The sequence below is a fragment of the Dipodomys spectabilis genome, unplaced genomic scaffold, assembly GCF_019054845.1.
Source record: "Dipodomys spectabilis isolate Male_0828 unplaced genomic scaffold, ASM1905484v1 ptg000138l, whole genome shotgun sequence".
NCBI classification, from domain to species: Eukaryota; Metazoa; Chordata; class Mammalia; order Rodentia; family Heteromyidae; genus Dipodomys; species Dipodomys spectabilis.
The window spans coordinates 7707135-7728822 of NW_024870815.1; the positions used below are offsets into that span (position 1 = coordinate 7707135).

General features: G+C 37.3%; 1 protein-coding gene across 1 annotated transcript; it reads right to left on the bottom strand.

Moving 5' to 3' along the window:
- Window positions 1-101: 101 nt before the first annotated feature.
- C9 (complement C9) lies at window positions 102-20150 on the bottom strand. The gene is made up of 9 exons (XM_042690599.1): window positions 20054-20150; window positions 19508-19652; window positions 19134-19281; window positions 12987-13125; window positions 8804-9064; window positions 6760-7000; window positions 5229-5369; window positions 3504-3682; window positions 102-329 (listed from the first exon to the last, which is right to left on the bottom strand). Exons 1-9 carry the CDS (start codon window positions 20102-20104, stop codon window positions 102-104), a joined length of 1533 nt encoding a protein of 510 aa, XP_042546533.1. The 5' UTR covers window positions 20105-20150.
- Window positions 20151-21688: the final 1538 nt, after the last annotated feature.

The following is a 21688-nucleotide window of genomic DNA, read 5'->3' on the forward strand; positions in this document are numbered from 1 at the left end:
TAATCCAATTTACTACAAATCAATTTTAGAACTCATCTTCATATTCAGCTAGCCCAACATGATAATTTATGTTCTTTATAACATCAGAATAAGGTCTCACCTTAAGACAGTTGATGCTTCTTGATTTCACAGGCGAGCCCCTTGAAGGCGGATGGGCAGGAACACACGCACTCTCCGTCTAGCAGGATCACAGTACCTCCATTTTGGCAGGGGGAGCATTTTGTTGGACTGAATTCATCAACATAGTCTCCAATGGCTCTTTCCAAATTTTGTTTCTTTATATGTGCATCTTTTATATTCACAGGAACCAGATTATACATAGGAGATAGCTACAAGAAAGCCAAGTAGTACATGGTAGACCTTTTTTCTACTGAAGCACTTGTAAAATGCTCTTTCTTCCATCATTTATTCACCAATTCAACAAAAATTTATTGAATGCTTACTATTGGCAGATGTGATGCTCACAGTTAAGAACATTTAATCATCAAAATTAGTCATGATGCAGTAGGAGCTAGTGACCCACACCTGTAATCCTAGCTACTCAGGAGGCTGAGATTTGAAGAACACCATTCAAAGCCAGCCCAGGCAGACAAATATGAGAACCTCTTATCAGGAAAAGGCTAGATGTGGAGGTGAGACTCACAGGGTAGAACATCAGCTTTGAGTGACAAAGCCAAGTAAGAGCTCAAGTACCTGAGTTCAAACTTCAATTCTCTCTCTCACTTTCTCTCTCATACACTTACACACACACAAATCAAACAAAATTAGTCATGATGTCTGCTTTCATGGAGGTCACACTTCAAAATCAAAAGGATGAAAGAAGGCAACTGATGGCAAAAAATTACCATTAAAAGAGTAAGAAGCTTTAAACAGGCAAAGTTATTTGTGACACTTTTAAAAGAGAATGGACTCATGTCCAGACACATCAACAACATCTACAGTTAGCACAAGTATCCACTAGTGGAGTTTTCATAGATGAATATACAGAATTCTAATTTCAAGCATGTTGTATTCATTTGGGAGAAACTTTCTTCCCAACATTGCTACATTGACATGAGTATCGTAAGTGTGTGGTGGAGCAATTTTGATTTTGTGACAAAAGGAATTTATCTTGTTTCATCCTTCAAGGGAAAGTCAAGGCCAGATAATCTTAGATACAAGAATAGAGAGTTACAGAGGAAAGAGAATTTAAAGGGAAAAGAAAACATAAATGATATTCAAAGATATAAAGATGAAGGACAGCCGGTAGCAGCAGTTTCAGAGCAGGCTCAAATTCTGGAAGCAAAAATCCCACAACTAGACAAAAGAGAACTAAAATGCATTTCTTGAAGTTTTCTAGGGAAGTCACATCTTTTTCTAATAAACTTTGGCTTTCTACTAAGAAAATAATATTTTTGTTCCCTATGCTCCCTAAGTTTTATTTTTCTACCATTTGTAGATATGTTTTCAGTGGTTTTAATCTATCATAAAACTTGCTAAAGCACAAATAAATGGACATAGCTTGATATTAAGCCCATTTAGATTTCTTTCAGACATGCAAAATAATTATACTGTATGCAACAGTGTATGCAACGCTGATAAAATCAACATTATTTTTCATCCTCATAAACTGGAAGAAGAGGAGGAAGAAGAGGAGGAAGAGGTAATTCCCAACCATATATAAAAAATGGCCTGTGGGACTCTATACGTTTCATTTCTTTTCACATCATTTCATTGATGTGAAAAAGGCCAGGCTTTTCATCTTGGAAAATTTATACTGATAGTATAGGAAGACTATCTTCCTACATGGAGGCATAAGCAGTTGCTTCTAAGAGTGGGAGTCCATCTAACAGGATGGTGCCAATTGAGTTGATAAAGTTTTTGAATAGCTTTTACTACAACTAAAACTATGCTTTATTTGTGTGAGACTGAAAATGTCATCTCTGGACTATTATCATGGCCTCCCTGGAGAACAGTCTTTGATGCATCTGAACAAGGACCGTTAGGTTTGCTTTGTAGAGACGAGAAAATAAGCCGCTTTTGAAGTCCATCCAGATGTAAATGTCTACCTGAATCAACATTCTTCCCTTAGGTTAAGTCTTCCACCATAGATTTAACTTACTGTGTTCAAGATAATGCATTTAAAGGTTGGAAATGTAGCTCAGAGCACTTGCCCTGGATTTTCAGGGCCCTGGTTCAATCTCCAGCTCTGCCAAACAAGGTCATGAATTTAAATAAAATTTAATAAGGGAAAGGAAACTTCTGAGTTTATTTTTATATAGAAACCTACTAATGTGGTCATTTGTTTTCTCCCTCTGTGTCCTACTTTGGGAATATATTTGAAGTCTTACAGATACAAATGGTTGTGTTTCTATAGTCTAAAAAAAGAATATTCAGTTTTCGTCTTTTGAGCTCTTCCTTCATATAAATGAGTGTTTTTGGTGGCTTCACTTACTTTGTAAATAGATTGAGTAAATAAAGTTTTATTGGTACTGTCAATAGTAGCATTTCTGAAACTCAGGCTAATCACACTGAAATACAAAAATAAAGTTAACCAAAAGGAAGAAAATTATAAAGCAGATGTGGAAAACTGAAAACTACAAAAGGAAGTAGAAGAAAAAACATTTTGTAATAATATCAGGGGTCAAAGATGAAATAAGGAAAAATATTTACCATTTTTGGTTAGTGTGGAGAGATGCAGCTAAGTAACAATGGTATTCATCTCTTTACAATGATAACATGTTTTTATCCCTTAGAAATAAGCACAAAAGTGAATTCTAAGGGATTTATAAGTTTAAAACTACTACAGTTACGATGGAAAAGTGGTACAGCTGTTGTCCCATCTACTCAGGAGTCTGAGACAGGAGAATTGCTTAAGCCCAAGAGTTTCAGACCAACCTGAAAAACATAGCTTAATCCTTAAATAATGAGCAAGAGGGGCTGGGAAGGTGGCTCAGTGGTAGAGCGCTTGCCTTGTATGCATGAAGCCCTGGGTTCGATTCCTCAGCACCACATAAGCAGAAAAAGCCAGAAGTGGTGCTGTGGCTCAAGTAGGAGAGTTCTAGCCTTGAGCTGAAGAGCTGAGGGACAGCACCCAGGCCCAGAGTTCAAGCCCCATGATAGACAAAAAGAAGAAGAAGAAAAAAGAATGAGGAGAAGGACGAGGAGGAGGAGGAGAAGAAGGAGAATGAGGAAGAGGAGGTGTAAACTCCCCATGATAAGAATGTCTCATCTTGCTTTCATAGAAATTTTATGATCATTCCTTAAAAACAAAACAAAACCAAGCAAAAAACCTCTTCAATGAGGTTCTCCTGTATTAGAAGCGGTCAGGTGATATGCAGAGGAAACAAGGGAGAACCAAGGGCAAGGGCAGATGGGAGTGAACTATTGTTTGGCATCGACTTTGTACTACGCATTTGAAGGTTCACATCTCTTTCACACGATGCCAACGCTTCATGCGAACCAATGGTGGCTCTAACAAGAAAGCATTATGGTCTTTTATTTAAGAATAAAATACTCCTTACTTTTTGACTGATGAGCACGGGAGCATCGCTTAGGGAAGAGGCCCAGTTTACAAAGTCAGTCACGTCAATGGCCTTGGCTCCTTTGAGAAGCTTTTGCTTCAGTTCGAATGCGTATTTTCCGGTTCCTCCTCTTATGAGGGAAATCACATCATCAATGAAGTTCTCACGGGTGATATTTACTGAGAAGAGAAGGAAGACTTTCACAGATGTATTCATAGTTCTATGATCTATCACCAGGATGCCATTTGGTACACTTATATTGAGTATTTTTGGTATAAGTTTAGTACATTTATTGAATTTTAATTATAAATATTAATTATGTAATTTTCTCTCCAAAATCTTTTTCTCAGCAGCCAGTTGTAGACTTCAATCATCTCTTCTTTTTTCTAGATAAAAATGATACATATGAAAATAATGTGGTGGCACATCCCTGTAATCTCAGCATTTGGGCTGAGATAGGAGGATCATAATTTTCAGATCTGCTTGGGCTCATAAAAAAATGCTGTCTCAAAAAATATGTGCAGTTGCTGGGTGCTGGTGACTACTAGCTACTCAGGAGGCTGAGATCTAAGGATTGTGATTTGAAGCCAGCCTGGGCAAGAAAGACTATGAGACTCTCATCACCAAGTAACCAAAAGGCTGGAAGTGGAGCTATGGCTCAAGTGATAGAATGCTAGCCTTGAGCACAAAAGCTTAGAATCAGCTACCAGGTCCTGAGTTCAAGCCCCAGGACTGGCAAAAGTACAAAAAAAGGGTACAGATGATTTAAATATATTGAGAATTCATCGTTTGTCATCATATGTATACACACAGACTATGTAACTTGTAATTTTAAAAAAATTATGCAGTAATTTGATATTAAGGAAAGATTAGGGCTATGAGGTCCAGAGCATGTTTGGGCTGAGGAGATGGTTTTGTACGTCTCCTTTGTTAATAGACATGAAGCTGTCACCAGGCCATTCAAACCCTTGTAAAATTAAGGAGGGAATAGGAAACGTTTTTACAAGGTTCCTTGTCTTCTATAAAATAAATATGTGAATAAACAAATACAGACTGTATGATAAATACACATAATAAATATAATTTGCATAATAAACATAAATTCACAATGTGCCCCTTGTGAATGACAGCCCTGAGAGCTGCCCCCAATGACCTGTGTGATCATATATAAAAGTATTATCTGTGACACGGACAAATATCTGTGTTCAGTGTGGTTCAGAAACTGCTGCAAAGATAATATACTTCTTTTGTTTGCTTTGTTGTTGGTTTTTGGAGACAAGGTCTTGCTATGGGTCCCCGGCTGGCCTTGAACTTGTCATCCTTCTGAGTCCACCTTCTTATTGCTGAGATGACAAGCATGCACCACCATGTCCAGTTTAAAAACAGTCCTTAAGCAATTTTAATTTTTCTAAATAGAGTAGACAATATAGAGAAGGCAGGAGGACGCAAGGGAGAGGACAGTGCCTTTGATACCTGTCCCCAGAATTACTATTCATTTATTTATTTATTTTTGTTGGTTGTGGGCCTGAACTGGGCTTGGGCGCTGTCCCTCAACTCTTCAGCTCAAGGCCTTTGAGTCAGAGTGCCACTTCTGGCTTTTTCTGCTTATGTGGTACTGAGGAATCCAACCCAGGCCTCATGCATGAAAGGCAAGCACTCTACCATTGAGCCACCTTCCCAGCCCATCCCCAGCATTATTAACCTATTAAGTTAGGCCACACTTACCGATTTTACCCTCACCCCTCTTCACACAATCATTCTTGTTAACTGCTCCTTTGACTTCAAGGCCATCAGAGACTCCAGGAATACTGAGAGATACATCCAGACTGTACCCAAGACATCTTTTTATGTCACTTACTTCAATACCTGTTTTAGGCATTTATTTGAAAGGAATTAGATGATGTTTATTAACCTCCTAAATAAATTCCAGTTTTAGCTATTTTGTAACAAATACACTTACAGGGATCCTAGACATCATTATTGACTAAATTCAAATACAACATTTATGTCTGCCCTGTTGCTTTGTCTTGTCTTTGCATAAGAATCTACAGGATTTCTTTTGCTTTTACTTGTCAGTTTAGTGGCAAAGATCATAATCACTCACAAAATAAATAATTAAAGCATATTAACAAGTCACTTTGTATCTACCTGTCATGTAGGGCAAAACATACTGGTAACAGAACTCCAGAGCATGGCAGTATTGGGGATGAACTCAAAGGCTCTTACTTGCTAGGCAGCGGTGGGGAGGGGTTGGGAGGGGTGGGGAGGGGGGGGGAGGGGGGTTGGGAAGTGCGGGGGGGGGGGGGGGGGGAGGTGGAAATCTACCATGTGATCCACATTCTCAGTATCTTTGCTTTCAGATAGAGTCTCAGACTTTTTGCATAACTTGGTTTCAAACGCTCTTCTGCTTTGCCTATGCTGGCTTTGAACTCCTGATCACAAGGAATCTTTTTGCTCCCAGGTGCTGGTGGCTCACGCCTGTAATCCTAGCTACTCATGAGCCTGAGATCTGAGGATCATGGTTCAAAGCCAGCCTGGGAGGAAAGATCACGAGACTCTTATCTCCAATTAACCACCAGAAAATGGGAAGTAGAGCTGTGGGCTCAAATGGTAGAGTGTTAATCTCAAGCAGAGAAAAGCCCCAGTACACTCACTCAGATAACACACACACACACACACACACACACACACACACACACACACACACACACAATCAAGTGTTGCCAGAACCTCCTCAAGATGGACTTCTTTCAACTACCACCACATTACAACTATCATCATATGAGCTAAAATTAATTTCCATCATTGATTTAAGAAGCAAGATTCATATGATATTACTTCTTCCTCTCCTAAGAAAAAAATTATATAAAAATTCTCCTTGTAATGCTGAAAAATTTGGAGGATAGCCATCATATGTAAGTTGAATGAGGCTAATGTTTAAGTAATATGCTGTGTAAATTGTAATTCTTGAGCTTTCTTTCACCTTTTATATTATTTTACTCATAGCAACATCTTCGTCTAGCAGAGGTTAGCTTGTAATGCAATCACTGATACTACTGAGTCATTATGTTTATTCAAGGCAGATATTAGTGTGCTATTTGCTAGGGTTCTAGGCGACAAGGGACACCTGAAAGTTCTTTCCAAGCAGACATGTAGATCCTGTGTTCTAAAGGCTTTCAATATTGGAAGATGTGAACAAGGGAATGATGTTCAGTCAAGATAATATTTGTAGTCAGAATTCCAATTCAAAGCATACCTTTCTCTTTCATGGAGGCTTTATCCAACACATACACTAGTTCATAGAGTCCTCCAACAGCCCCTGAGCTACTATAGTGGGTTCCATAGGTTTCCAGAAACCCGAAGTATTCTCCCTTTGCATAGGTGGTTGGCAGAGCTTCTATATCATCCAGGAAAGTTTGTGTCAACACAACATTGCGATTTCTCATCAAAAATTTTCCCAGCTGAACAACTCCTTTCACATACAGAAACTGTTTTCCCTTTGTTGGAGAGGAGTTGAGAAGAGAGTGATGAGAGACAAAGGGCAAAGGATGAACCAATGCAACAATACTCACAAAACAATGTATTAGAAATGAACTGTCCAACCTGGGGGCAGATTAGGAGGATGAAAAGTAGGAGAAAAATGAGGGAGATGGTAACAAGTTTGAGAAGAAATGTACTTAGTACCTTACACATGTAACTGTAACCCCTCTGTACATCACCTTGACAATAACATTAAAATTTTTAAAAAGCACATTTATTTCCAGAGGAATAGAGTATTCAGTAGTGACCATGAGATACCACTTTCTTCCACTAGAGAGACTAACCACTAAATATGGTCACAGTCAATTGTTGCTAAGAACTGCACAGCAAGTGGAACTCTCAGACATCACTGGTCCAGAGTAGGAAATGGTGTCACTTCTCTGGAGGGCTGCTTGGCAGTTTCTCATAGTCTGAAACACATCTACCCATGAGTTCCTAAGATTAGAGAAAACACTGTCCATGAAAAGACCCATAGAAGAACTTTATAGCAACATTATACAGAGTTAGCTTAAAACTGGAGAGAGCTCAAATGCCCATCAGCAGAGGAGTTCATAATAAACTATGGCATGTCTGTACAATGACATACTAGCCAGCAATCAAAATAAAAAAAAAACAACAACTGATACATACAACAAAATAAATGAATATCAGAAATATGTTGAGTGGCAGAAGTGATACCCAAAGGAATATGTACTGCATGATTCCATTTATATAAAGTTCTAGAACATAGAAATCTATTCAGTGATGATAATCATGAAGTTCTCTTAGTGTGGTCAAAGTGTTCTACATCTTGATTGAAGAGATATGCTCTATATCTTTGTGCCTGCGAAGGTGTATCGAATGATCAAATTCATAGAAATATTATTTAAAGTCTTTGCATTTTATTGTAAGAAAAATACACCTCATTAAGTTGATGCGAAACTACTGCCAACAGGAGGAAATGTACACATATAGAAGAGTCAATCTTTTCTTATTTTGTAGATGAGGAAACTGATTGAAAGTTATCAATTAAGTTATTTACCCCAAACCCCACAAAGACTCTCCTCCATCTTTACTAAGAATGTAGATCTGTAGTTGCTCTGTTTTTTCCCTACGTTTTTTTTAGACTTTAATGAAACAATATTTTAAACTATGAATCTCAAGTTCATCTCCACAATTCAACAGTTAAATATTGCCAAGGCCAAGGATGACGCTTTTGATTTCCATGAGAAAACTAAGGCAGTGAACCTGGTACTTCAATGGCTTTTCTTGTTCTAAGCCAAAACTAAACTGCAAGTTTAGCATGATTTTGTAGATGGATCTTTGGAGGTTCACCTACCATTGCTATAGTTAACATGTGATAATTGTGAGGGCATTTAAAATATTTATTTCTTTTTAAATGTACATTTTGCTGCATAGGAACATGGAACTAAACTTTTTGGATTCTAGAAACATGTTGATTATGTAACTTCAATAAATAATCAGAATTCCTCAGTTTAATTCTTTATGATGATTGGGATGATTGCATGATTTAAATGGTCTCTAACTACAGGCTTAGTCAAAAGGAACAGATTAAATTCTTGGAAAACATTCTCTGCTCATTAATACTAAACATCTTATTATTATCTACTCTCTAGGGTCCCATCTGAGTTTTCTCCCCTTGCTCTTTTTACTTCCTGGTGTTTGTTCTAGCGACAAAGTTGCTCTAAATTACTATAGAACATGCTTGTTAGTGTGAAATATATTTTATGATAGTCTTTTTTATTACTTTTTGCTCTTACCTTACTTGAAGAATATGACCACAATCGTTTGTAAGTTTCATTTTTGAAATATGAAAATTTCAGATCACTGGAGAAATGTTCAGACTTTGAGGACTCTTTCTTTTCAGTAGTTTCTTCAGCATTATTTTTGTTTGCTTCTGTGGGTGTTAATTTTATAGCTAAATTTGCATTGAAACTTGATATCTTCTCTTGCATGATTGTAGTGAATATTTCAATCTCTTCTTCATAATTTTCAGTCCTGAAGTTTTTATCAACCTTAGTCTAAAAGAATATAATGAAGTATGTTAAACACAAACAAAAATCAATTATTTAAGAGGCAATAGAGTATAGAAATGGGGCATGAAAGTGATGGCCATGCATGGTACTCAAGACTATAAACCTAACTACTTGGGAGAGGCAGAGATTAAGAAGTTGTTGTTTAACGCTAGCCCAGGCATGAGACTTCCTTTCAATCAGTGCCTGGCTACGGTGGCTAACTGTAGCTGTGTTGGCCTGTTATCCCAGTTGTGAGAGATGTACAATGGCTCATCACCGTGACACCCAATTGTCATCCCCGGAGAAAGCATAAGGAAGAGGATCCCAGCCCAGGCATAACGGGAAGTCCTACCTTGAATGTAAGAAGGAAAATGATCTATCCCACTGAATCCTTATAGAAACCCTTGATGATGTATCCTTATTTTCTAATCTAGAAGTTGAACCCTATAATTCCATATATATATATGTATATATATATATACATATATATATATATATACATATATGCACACACACACATATATATATTTAACCACATGCTCCTGCACAATCAAGATTCAGAGTATAAACTAAAAGAAAAACATAAAAATATCTTAACATCAGTAACAATGCGAACACATGTCAAAACTTACAGAATCCAACAAATCCAATTCTAAGAAGGAAGTTTTTAGTGATAGATGCTTATATCAAAAGATCTTTGTTGCAATGGGTCCACCTGTATCCCTATTTAAACGATTTGCTTACCCATTGCAACAATGAGATGTACAAGTGTTATGTCGAAAACGAACTTTACAACTTTGGTGCGAGGGGGGAAGGGGGGTGGAAGGATTGGGTGGTGGAGCGGAGGGAGGATGGGAAGGGATGGGAAGGGGAAACAAAGGAGGAGGCTACAATGCTTGATAAGAAATGTACTCATTATCTTGCCCATGTAATTGTAACCCCTCTGTACAGTATTTTCACAATAAAAAAAAAAAAAAAAAGAAGATCTTGCCGGGTTCTGGTGGCGCACACTGTAATACTAGCTACTCAGGAGGCTGAGATCTGAGGATCACGGTCAAAGCCAGCCTGGGCAGGAAGGGCCATGAGGCTCTTATCTCCAATAAACCACCAGAAAGCTAGAATTGGCACTCTGACTCAAGTGGTAGAGCACTCGCTTTGAGCTGAAGTGCTGAGGGACAGCACCCAGGCCTGGAGTTCAAGCCCCATGACCCACAAAAAAAAAAGAGAGAGATCTCAAATAACCTAATATTACACCTAAAGAAACTAAAAAGGGAAAAATTAACTGAGCCTAAAGCCATTGGAAGAAAGAAAATCATAAAGATAAGAAATAAATAAAATAGAAAAATAGAAAAGATAAAGAACACTAAGAGCTGATTTTGTAAAAAAATAAATAAAATCGTCAAATTTTTAACCAGATCCATATGCAAAAAAAAAAAGAATAAAAGACTCAAATAAGTAAAACTGAAAAATGGGACATTGCTATTATAACTAAGGAAAATAAAGGATTATGCACCAGATTAGATATCTTAAAGGAGATGAATAAATTCCTAAAAGTATGCAATCTATGAAGATTTAATAAGAAAGAAATAGAAAATCTGTTAGGTAAATAATGAGTAACGTGACTGAATTAGCAGTGGCATGTTTTCCACAAAAGAAAATCCTCTAAGAACCTGAAGCCTTACTGTTAAGTTTCGCAAAACACTTGAACAACCAATACCTATCTTCTTAAAACTTTTTCCAAAGAAAAGTAGAAACGGAAATATTTCCAAATTCATTCTATAAAATCAGCATCACTCTCATATCAAGCAGAGGGGAACATCAGCAGAAAAGAAAATTATAGGCTGAGATCCATGATGAAAATGTATGTATATGCTCAGTAAATTACAAACAGACTCAATTAAATGATGCATTAAAATGATCATTATCACTATCCAGCCAGATTTACTCCTAAGAAGCAAGGTTAGCTCAAATTTGCAAGTCAGTAATTTTTTACACTGATGAAATAAAAAATTAAAAATGTATAATTATTCAAATGTATGCATAGGTCACATTTAACAAGCATCAATATCTTTTATGATTAAAAAATAAAAACTTCCAACAACTTAGGTGCAGAAGAAAAGTAGTCTAGCAGAATAAAGTCACAGACAATAAGACCTAGCGAACCTCATATTCAAGGGTTAAAAAGAATCTTCTCCTGTGAGATCATTATCAGTATAAGAATGCCTACTTTTGTCACTTCTTATTAACACAGTAATAGAATTACCAATGTCCCCTTTCTAAAAATCTAAAACATTATGAAGTGCTGAAGCATATTTCCAGGGTTGTGGGTTGATGGAATGGTGCTTACTCAAGGCCAATCCTGGGAGTTTCTCACTCTGTGTATCACACAATCATCACTTTGTTTTTTCAGTCAATGATCACTTCTATAGAGCAGCTAAGAATCTGGTCAGAGTGCTGAAGATAGGAGCATTGTAAGATTCAGATTTAAGAACTCAAGATAAAGTATCAACAGCACAACAATAACCTTTGTCTTGTCAATGATGACCAGGGTTATTATGTATGGTGTTTTCTATTCAAGAAAATATTTTTAGGTAAACTATTATCTCATAAAAGGTTTTTGCTTAAAGGAGGTAAGCATAGTATAGAAATATTTACCACTCAAAAATTTCTTTTGGATTTGTGGGGAACTGATTTTATTCTGGACTTAGATACACAAAAATATAACACTGTTGTCACTTGCAAAAAGTATTTTAAATCAAATGGTCTAGGTTGGAAAGTTTTTAACATCCACAGCAGAGCAAGGGAGCTTCAGTTTGATGTCAACAATAAGAACATCGTAATAACCAGAGAAGCTAGGAACTAACAAGACCATTTCAAGAAACAGAATATTATAACTTGGTTCAGAGTAAGCTAATTACTCTTCTTTATTATCTCTTACTTAGATAAAAGAAGACATTTCTGACGGGAGTAAGTATTACCCCCTTTGAATGAGAGGTCCAGTCTAGGGATGCTTGAAGTGAGCAAAAATAGACACATTGTTTCCTCTACCTATGAAAATACTGAAGGAAAATCAATGGGAGAAGAGGTTTCCCTGGGGGCAGGTATCAAAAAAAGAAAAGTTAAATAATATGGTAACGTGAAATCAGTGAAAACATAATTTTCAGTTATTGCAGACTCTCAGGTGAATCTTTGACAGGTCAGCTATTAGTCATATCTTTGTTCCTAGGTAAATCTTACTGGGGGTATGAAGGCCTGTGTGTTTGTTAAGAGATCAGCAATCTCACTTCTGGGCATTTACCCAAACAATCACAAACAAGGCCATACTAAAGCCACCAGATAACTATGTTTATTGCAGCCTTATTTACCATAGCTAAGATATGGAACCAACCCAGATGCCCCTTAGTAGATGAATGGATCAAGAAAATGTGGCATATATACACAATGGAATTCTAAGCCTCCATCAGAAAGAATGACATTGCCCCATTTGTTAGGAAATGGAAAGACTTGGAAAAAATTACATTAAGTGAAGTAAGCCAGACCCAAAGAAACATAGGTCCCATGGTTTCCCTTATTTGCAACAACTAGTATATGTTTGGGACAAGCAGAAAAGGTCAAAAGCTATGTACATATGACCATATAAGATGATGCTAAACGAAATGAACCTCAAGATAGGGACACAGAGGTTTTATCTTTATTGCTGTTGTTTTTAATGTATTTATAATGTACTATGTGATTTTTTTAGTTCCTTTTGTATGTTCTTCCCCCATGGTATAACCCCTGTTTTCACTATAAAAAAATAGAGAGATCCAATCTGTCTATACTTCCTCTTCTTCAAGTGAGTTTTATGTTCATATTAAATTCTTATTGTGCATGTCCCATTGTATCTACCGTTAACCTTAGCTAAAAGCAGAAATAATGCCTTGCTTACTTCGTATGCCAGAAATGCCAAGTTCCAAGGTCTCCGGTAGTATGTTAAAGTGTTTCCATCTCGAACCCGGTCACAGAGCCCATTGTAGTACTCATTGTCAAAAGGTGTGCCTAGGGGATCCAATCCCAAAATGTTGATCCTGAGAATGAACAGAAGAGGGTCAGCCATGGACGTGTCATAGCTAAGGCAAGGTAGCCTACTGTAGCCAGAGACAGTCTCATGTCACCATCACCCAGAATGTTCTGGGAATTATCAAGAACTGGAACATGTTTGTTGAGCTCATTGTAGCTGGCAGAAATTGTACCTTAGGAGGGCCTTACAAATGTTTCAGCAAAGAGGGCATGGGTGAGAACATAAAGAAAGAAATGCAGTAAGTAGTATATGTAGGGTGCCTTAGTTCTAGAGTCTTAGCTCTACTGCTATAGCTCTTACTACCCTCTCTTAGCGGACTAACAGCCAATGTTGTAACACAAACAATTTCAATTACTGGAAAATAGAGCATCTCAGGGGGACAGTGAAACATATGCATGTAATTTTTCATCTATGAATCAACATTGGGACTCTTTTTCTCTCCCCTCCTTCTCTTTAAACTTAAACCTTTTCTTCCAGCTGTCTCATAGCTTCTCAAAAACCTCATTCCCCTCAGGCTTATGTGATTCCTATTATGCTTTTCAAAAGAACACAAAAATTTCAGCATCTTAGTAAGGAATTCACAAAAATTCTACTTTCTTTTTACTCCAGTAAAATCCTTCCATTTGGCAAGCTTTAATTCATAAGCAGGAATCTTATTCAACTTTTCTGAAGAAGTTAAGTTTGATTTATAGTTTCAAAACAGTACAAGCACAGGAAGTAGTTCTTCATGAAGGATGCCTTTCTTAATTTGAAGGACATAGTCATTGCTGTCTGGGTTATCTGTGGAATAAGTGGTTTTGAAACAAGCAGACCAAGATGGATCTTCTACCTATCACTTATCTTGACACAAAAACATTAGTTTAATAGGAAATAAACTAATTACCTTACTCATGTAACTGTAACCCCTCTGTAGAGTATTTTTACAATAAAAATATTTTAAAAAACATTAGTTTATCAATTGCTTTAAACCAGGTTTTTAACTCTTATGAGATAGATTGTAAGTCTAGATATTGACTTCTAGAGAAAGTTATTAGAGTGTAGATGGTTTATCAATACCCATTTATAATGTAAGAAAAATAATCAAAATCTTATTGTCAAGAATTAGCTTTAAAACTATGTTCATATAAATAGTATAATTTAATAAATTGTGAATCCACAAAGAAGCTAAACATTATGGTTCAACTTTAAAGGAAAAGAAGTGATATGTCAATATCTTTTTCAAGGTTGAAGTGCAGATAAAATTAACTATCTAACATTGCCCACCAAAAATACCTTTCTGAAGAGACTTTAAGCCTGAAGATCTAGGATCTGGCTAAAAATATTAACTATTAAATTGAAATTAGCAGTTTAGTTTCTGCTTTCAGGGATGAATATTAATAATCTAGGATGATCCAGAGTTCAGTGTCAATGCTATTACTTCTTTCCATTTTTACAGGTATGAATGATGATAAACTTTATTGAAAGGAATAAGTAGGCACAAATAGAGGAATTTTATCATAAAATACTACCAAATTTTTAATATTTTTCTGAGTTATTTAGCAAAAAAGATTGCACACAAGGAGAATGATGAAAGGGATGACATTTGCCACGATGCCCTGTACTTGTGTTGACTGATAATGCCCTTGTACTACAATTTAAAGAATAAAAGCAATGTGAAAGAAGATTGGATGCTGTTCTTTTATTTTCATGGTCTATTAACCAACAATTGACTAACATGCGTTTGTTTGTTTGTTTGTTTACTGATTGGTTTATTTATTATTATCTAGTGTCATGAAAGCACTCGAACAATGAGCTATGTTCTCCTTCCACTTGATTAGGTCATCTTTCAATATTTAGGATTAAAAAACATTAGAGACTGTTTAATTTCCAGAGCATCAGAGTACCCAGATTTGGAGATGGGTCTTGGCTTTTCAGTCCTGTAGTAAAATCAGAGGTGATTTTCCTTATAGAGGGAAATGTACAAAATAGAAGAAAGAATGGGCAACTTGAATGCAGTTTAGGTCTTTGAATTTTATGAAAAGAAAAGTACATGTAGAGGTTGAAAATGTGTAGTTAGTTAAAAGTTATTAGTTGAGAAACAGTTGCTTTAAACTTACCGTATTTTCCCCTGTAGAAGTTCTCTATACCTCAAAGCAAGCATACCTTCGATCTAAGGTTATTACTGTATAGAACTGCAAATCGATGGTTTAGCTGGATTCATCTGGAAAGTTAACAATGAAGCTGATCCACAGCCTATAGCACAACTAAGGAAGAGATGTTTCAAAGACTTTTGACTCCATTCCACTCCTACAGAGACATCCAGGCTAGCCTTGAGTGAGCCAAGTTTTTTTCTGCCTAGAAATAGGAAAATTTCTCATGGACAGAAAGTAATCATCTGGGAAGTTTTTTTTTAAAGTGTGCTTTTTGGCATGACCTAGACGTACTTGCTTCCACACCTGCATCTAGAACCATAAGTAGTTCCAGTTTGCCAAGTAAACTGGCAAGAGAGCTCCCTTCACACACGTGGTGTTATGCTTAGATCACACAAAAAGTAATCCCTTGCATATTGTACATCATTTACAGCTGGTTTGGATTTATGGGGTTGTCTTTTTTTTTTTTTTGATGATGAATGCAAGATGGGTTGGAAAGTTTCCCTAAACATGTCTGGGGGATTTCAGATGCCTGTAAGAGGCTGAAAGATTTGTGATACAACTGAATCTTCCTGGCATACTACTTTGTGTGAGATATTTCTTTAAATAAAAATATTAGTTAATTACATGAAGCTCTTGGGATTTTCCTATTCAAAAGAATCCGACTCCATGTGGTTGCAGATAGGATTCACTGAGTTTATTCACTGAACTGGAGCAGTTTAAAAGCATATTGCTATGATGTGGTTGTTTATTCCTTCACATAAAGTACCCAGTTCTGTATAAAAGCAATGGGGATTTATAGTAATAAATATTTAATATCAGTAGTTTTAAAGGTTGTAATAAATACAACCTTCCATGTTGTTCTCCTGAAATATCAATGAGGAATTTATACTCCTATATGGGTAATAAATGATTATTTCAGGAGTGTAATTTATTTAAAACTAGTTTTGTTTTGTAGATAACATACTGACTTTTGGACTCTAGAGTGGTCTGTAGGACATATAGATGAAGGTTTTAAAGAGACAGGTAAGGTAGGGCTGGGAAGGTGGCTCAGTGGTAGAGCGCTTGCCTTGCGTACATGAGGCCCTGGGTTCTGATTCCTCAGCACCACATAAACAAAAAGAAAAAAAAAACATAAAAAAAGAGAGAGATAAGGTAATGTGGTAGGAAAATACAGTTTTAGCTGCATTTCCACATATTAAAACAATGACCTCATTCAGTTATTGTTTGCAAAATGAATATAACGAGAATGAAAGAATGTGTAATTTTGTGGGCAAAATGAATATAAAACATTCTTCCACCACCTCACAGTATTGTCACACTTTATAGAGATGAGATGTGCAAGAAGGTTTTGTGCAAGGACCAATGGGCTTTTTGAAGGCTAAATTTGTAACATACTTTTTTGCTCTAGTAACAGGACATGTAATTTTAAAAAAATGTTGATGGATTGATTCTATCAGGGTCACTTCTGCAGCTGCCCTTTTCTGTGGCTGGGTCCCCTCTTCTTAGCTTGAAGGCTCAGCTCTGGGATCTTCCCCAACACCAACCCTGACTGCGGTAGAGCCTGAGGTATCTCAGGATTCCTTGCCAGCATTCTGGGATGTCTCATTAGGAAATACTTTGGCAAATTCTATCTAACAAATTTTTCTTTTCCCAACAAAGGAGACCAACAGATTATGAATGATTGTTTTTTTCCTGCATAGTGAGCCAAAAATTTTGTAGTCTTTTCCTATAGGATGAAATACAGATTTACAATGAATGAGACTAAATAATCCCCTGATTCAAGCTCCTTTGTTTCGATTAAAGATAAAATTGTTTTCTTGGCCCCCAAATAAAGCAAAATAAAATAGCAATGGGCTTTACTATAAACAGACAATATCTTTCTGAGAAAGCAAAAAAGGAGTTGTGGCTCATTCAAGCCGGCAGTGATTTGGTTGTCAGGTTTTGGACAAGTCCATACTACTTGTAGCCATTCAGTAAGGGGCACTGCCCAAGTCAAGGACCAGGAAAATCCATTTGAGTCAATTCTCAAGGCATTGTGGGTAATATCTAAATGCTTCTTGTACAAGGCTTTATGAAGTGAATTAAGTATGATGAAATACTCTATCTGTTTTCAGGTGCTTGATATCCTAGAATTTTGTTTTTATTTTGATTAAAGAAGTAGAAGAAAGTTTTCTCTCATAGGTGGAAAGGAGATCTATTTCTAAGTATACAAGTAAACACATGTAGGTTTGTATGTAAGTGCACACAAATGTATTAAATGAAGTACAACATTTTCAGGGGAGAAGTCAAGTGGTATAATTCCTTAGGAAAAAAAATGAAGTCAATTCCAACAAAATAAATGACAGAAAACTGATACTTTACAAGTGTGGAAGGAGGTTAAAAGGAGGGGAGCAGAAAAATGAAGGGAGGAAGAGGTGGAGAATGCAGTCATAATACTCAATGCATAGCCTTTGGAATTATGAAAATTGGCGGGAGGAATGGGGTTGGGAGGGATGGGGAAAATGATGAGAGGAGTGATATAGATCACAATACAATGCACTTATAAATTGGCATGGTCAAAGTTACCCTATTTCTATAACTTTAAAAAAAAGTACAAGTTTCATCTGGCCAAGAGAGGGGAGACATCTTCATGTTAGCAAATCCTGATACAAAGATTTAATATCTGGAACTTGTAGTGCCTTGGTATTGAGCTTCTCAGCACTACTGGCATTTTGGGTCAGATGCCCTGTGTGTTGTAGGATGTTTAATGTCACCTCTGATCTCTACTCACTCCCTGCCAGTAGCACCAACTCCTCTGTCCTCATATTATGACAATCAATATGGTCTCTAGATATTTCCATATGTTTCCTGGGGAGGAATCACCCCTGGTTAAGAACCCCTATCTTAACTCATCTATCAGTCTTTGCTCTTTCCATCTCCTCCATATTCTTTCTTCTCCTCAACCCCATTCCATGTTCTGTCTCTGAAGCTATTATAGGAAATTAATTATTCTTACTTGTTGTCAGTTGTCACTATTTAAAAATCCATATGTATAAATTTTTACTCATTACTTAATCTACCTATGTGTGTCCCTCTAAGCATTTAATTCACAAAGTAGGCACTGAAACTATAAGAATAAAAAGGCACATTACATTAAAGGCGGTGAAATAGAACTGCATTACTTAGGCCATCCTTGAGATGCACTATGACTATATGGAACAGAATAGAACAGAGCCTCACATTTTTGCCATTTTCCCAATTCCAGAGCACTATACTGCAGCATAGTGTCTATCCTGTATAGTCCTGAGTGTTAAACTCCAGGAGCTCAAGCACACACTCAGTCACCTGTTTAGAGCCCATACGTTTTATATGGAGAACGAGAGAAGTAGAATCTCAATACTACCACCATCTGGCATCAGCACTTCTCTTCCGATCCCATTCTTTCTGGGTTAATTCCAGAATGCTGAAACATTCTGAAATATATGGATTTCTGGGTATCCATCTAAAGGAAGTTCCATTGAGTGATGACCTTCCTGGGAACCAAGTATTCCAATCAAATTTCTAGACCCACTGTGGATGATTCCATTCCAAATGTTAAAATGTCATGACAGTGTTGTTGTGGTCTTCCTGCGGTTTGTACATGAGATATTTCACATCCACTTGGACTGAGAAGTAATGCCCTGATCATCTTGTCTCCTCCGGAGGCCAAGCAGTTTAGAAAAAGTAACCCAAGACATGTATTTGTTTTGGGCTCAAATGTCATTCAGAGAGGATCTAAACCCAAAGGTCATATAAGCTGTACCCACGGGACAAAATCTTTCATGCCTCTGACAGTGAGGGAGTTGGAGATCCTTTCTATCTCTCTACTCATTTTCATCCTAAAAAGTCCAAGTGAAATACAAACCCAAAGCCTGCTGTTCGTGCCAGCTCAGACTCCTCTACCACTCGGTCACGGCAGGGTGGACGGGGGTCACTGTCACATAAATCCTCGTCTGAAAAGTCTCCACAGTCATTGTCACCATTACACAGAAGTCGCCTCTTTATGCACCTGCCTGTGATCAAAAGGAGCAAGGAGACTATGTCAAATATAAGTTGTCTTTTTCTTATGTTCTTTAACATGGCAGGCAATGTATCAGGCAAACCCATTTTAAATCTCTTTGCAGAATAGAATAGATAGATGCCCTTGCTGGACAGTTGGAAATGTGTTCCTAGAGACATGATGGTGTGTGTATTTAGCACCAAGAAGCCCACAGGGAGCAATTGGAGAGCCAAGATTACCTGTACCACATTGAAAGTCATTTCCACAACCATCCTTGGCTTCCACGCAAGCCACAGTGGGCACACATGCTTGTCTATCTCCTAGGGCATCATGGCAACGTTTCCCATTAAATTGTCCAAAGACTTCAATGCTTCTTGAGCGAAACTGCACAAAACCAGCTGGAAAGGTTAGGCTGGCGAATGTCAAAGAAAGATGGCAATCTAAAACAACACTCACACCATTGTAGCCAACTTCCCCCACTCCTACCCCACGGTGCCTAAAATACACCCCAAATGAACCCATAGTTTTATCAGAGAAGTGACAGAAGCAGCCATGGGAGTTATTCAAAGTTGAAGTTTTTAGAGTCTCTTGCACAAATGAGTTCTCATGACATTCAATCTGCTGTATAACATTTGGCATTGTTCATTGTGTTACCCACAAGCATAGCAATAGTTAGCTTTCTTTCTTGGTTGTGAGGGCCCCTGGATGCATCATCATTTTCCTGGAGATATTAGAAATCTAGTTTCCCACTGGGGAGGTTGGGAGGAGTGGAGATGAATACTCACTCTTTGTTTGAGGCAAGGATCACACAGGGACCACTCACTCCAGGGGCTCATTCTACAGTCGATAGGGTCTATAGACCATGGATAATCATTTTCTTGCTTTGGCGACGGACTATCATAAAGAGCACAAAATATACCAGTTTATAATAACCATCATGGGAACCAAAAAGTCTTCACAAACCACCCCATTTCCTTTTACCTCTATTCCTCTTTCCAAATCATGCTACTGATCCTTTTACTCAGATCTCAACTAACAACTAATTATATGCTGCTTTGTATTTCAACTCATCTTTTTGTTTATTGTACTCTAATTTTTAACCCAGCAACAATCATAGGAGGATGAAGAAAACTAACAATGTGTCCTGGCAGATACTTGACAGCGATTATTATTACATTTTCAGTGAAATGATATTTCACTTTTCTTTTTTGGTGCATCTCCTTTGCCTGGGAATCTGGCAAAACCTGCAACTGCCTGGCTCTCTTGCAGATTTGAGCAAGCCAACTCAGCCAGTCCTATTACCCAGCGCCTCATACATTAGGCTTCTCCTTTCCAGGATTCTATATATATTCTGTAAAAGTGGACTCCATACCACTTCACATTCCACTTAACTCACTTAACTGTGAGTTTTCTTAGTTTTAGTATCAAATACTTTGGCATTTTTTGCTTACCCTCCCATTCCAGACATGGCACCCAGTGGCATTTTTCTGGTTTTGAATTTTCTCTCTTGGCTCACCATTTAGATTTCTTCTAATCACAGTAGCATCTTGAATAATTATCCCTTTGACAGAAAAGAGAAACCCCCCTCCTAAAAAAATCCCAAACAAGAATCCTACAAACACCCTGACTTTATTCCCTTGACCTAGCACCCTGAAGCGTCTTTGTACCAGGGAGATGCCCAGGTTTTGCCAGTCCTTCCATCTTAGGACTCTGATCAGCCGAATACGTTCTCCATGTTCAACTCCCCATCCCAAACAGTTCCTCTCCATTTGTCATGCAATGTGTTCAAATCGGTGACACTCAGCAATTTAATCAATGAACAGTTAATACCTCTCCCTAATCATATTTTCTCCCAGATACACCTCTCCCTCTTCCCCTCACAATAATACATCTTAAAGGAATTGCTATTAATATATTTATACTCCTTTCTCATCCCTGCCTAAGCCTTCATCTCCTCCACTCATCTTTAACTATTTCTAAATCCTCTACTTTTAGCCTAGTGTCTTGAACAAATCATCTGCAACTGATCTCTCACTCATCCTTCTTGCTCACTTCTCAACCTTCCTCTCCTGTTAACGCTTTTGCTGAAGTCATTGATGACTTCTACTGGCTGCAACTTTCTTACAACATTTGATGCAATGGCCACTCCTTACAGAATGACACTGGACACCTCTTTCACATCCTCTTTCTTCTCTGCTCAGTACACTACTGCTGTGAGAAGGTTCCTTTAGTCCTTCAAGTGTAGTGTTTTCATTAAGCTTCTGTCATCGTCTTTGTTTCTCTCTCCGCCATGCTTTACCCAGAGTTTTGGTGTGTGTGGATGATATCCCATAGATGAACTTTTAGTCCAGACATTTATTTTAAAGCTTTAAGTTTTGGATATAATTCCTAACTGGACATCTGTACTTGGAAATCTTCAT

What these genes read in the sequence shown, in the direction of transcription:
- C9 (XM_042690599.1), bottom strand. Translation starts at nt 20,104, where the DNA reads ATGAGCCCCTGGAGTGAGTGGTCCCTGTGTGATCCTTGCCTCAAACAA. An exon ending in GCACGAACAGCAGGCTTTGG is followed by an intron (nt 13,126 to 19,133) that starts GTTTGTATTTCA and finishes GTTCATTCTCAG; the next exon opens with GATCAACATTTTGGGATTGG. An exon ending in AGCCTCCATGAAAGAGAAAG is followed by an intron (nt 5,370 to 6,759) that starts GTATGCTTTGAA and finishes TGCCTAAAACAG; the next exon opens with GTATTGAAGTAAGTGACATA.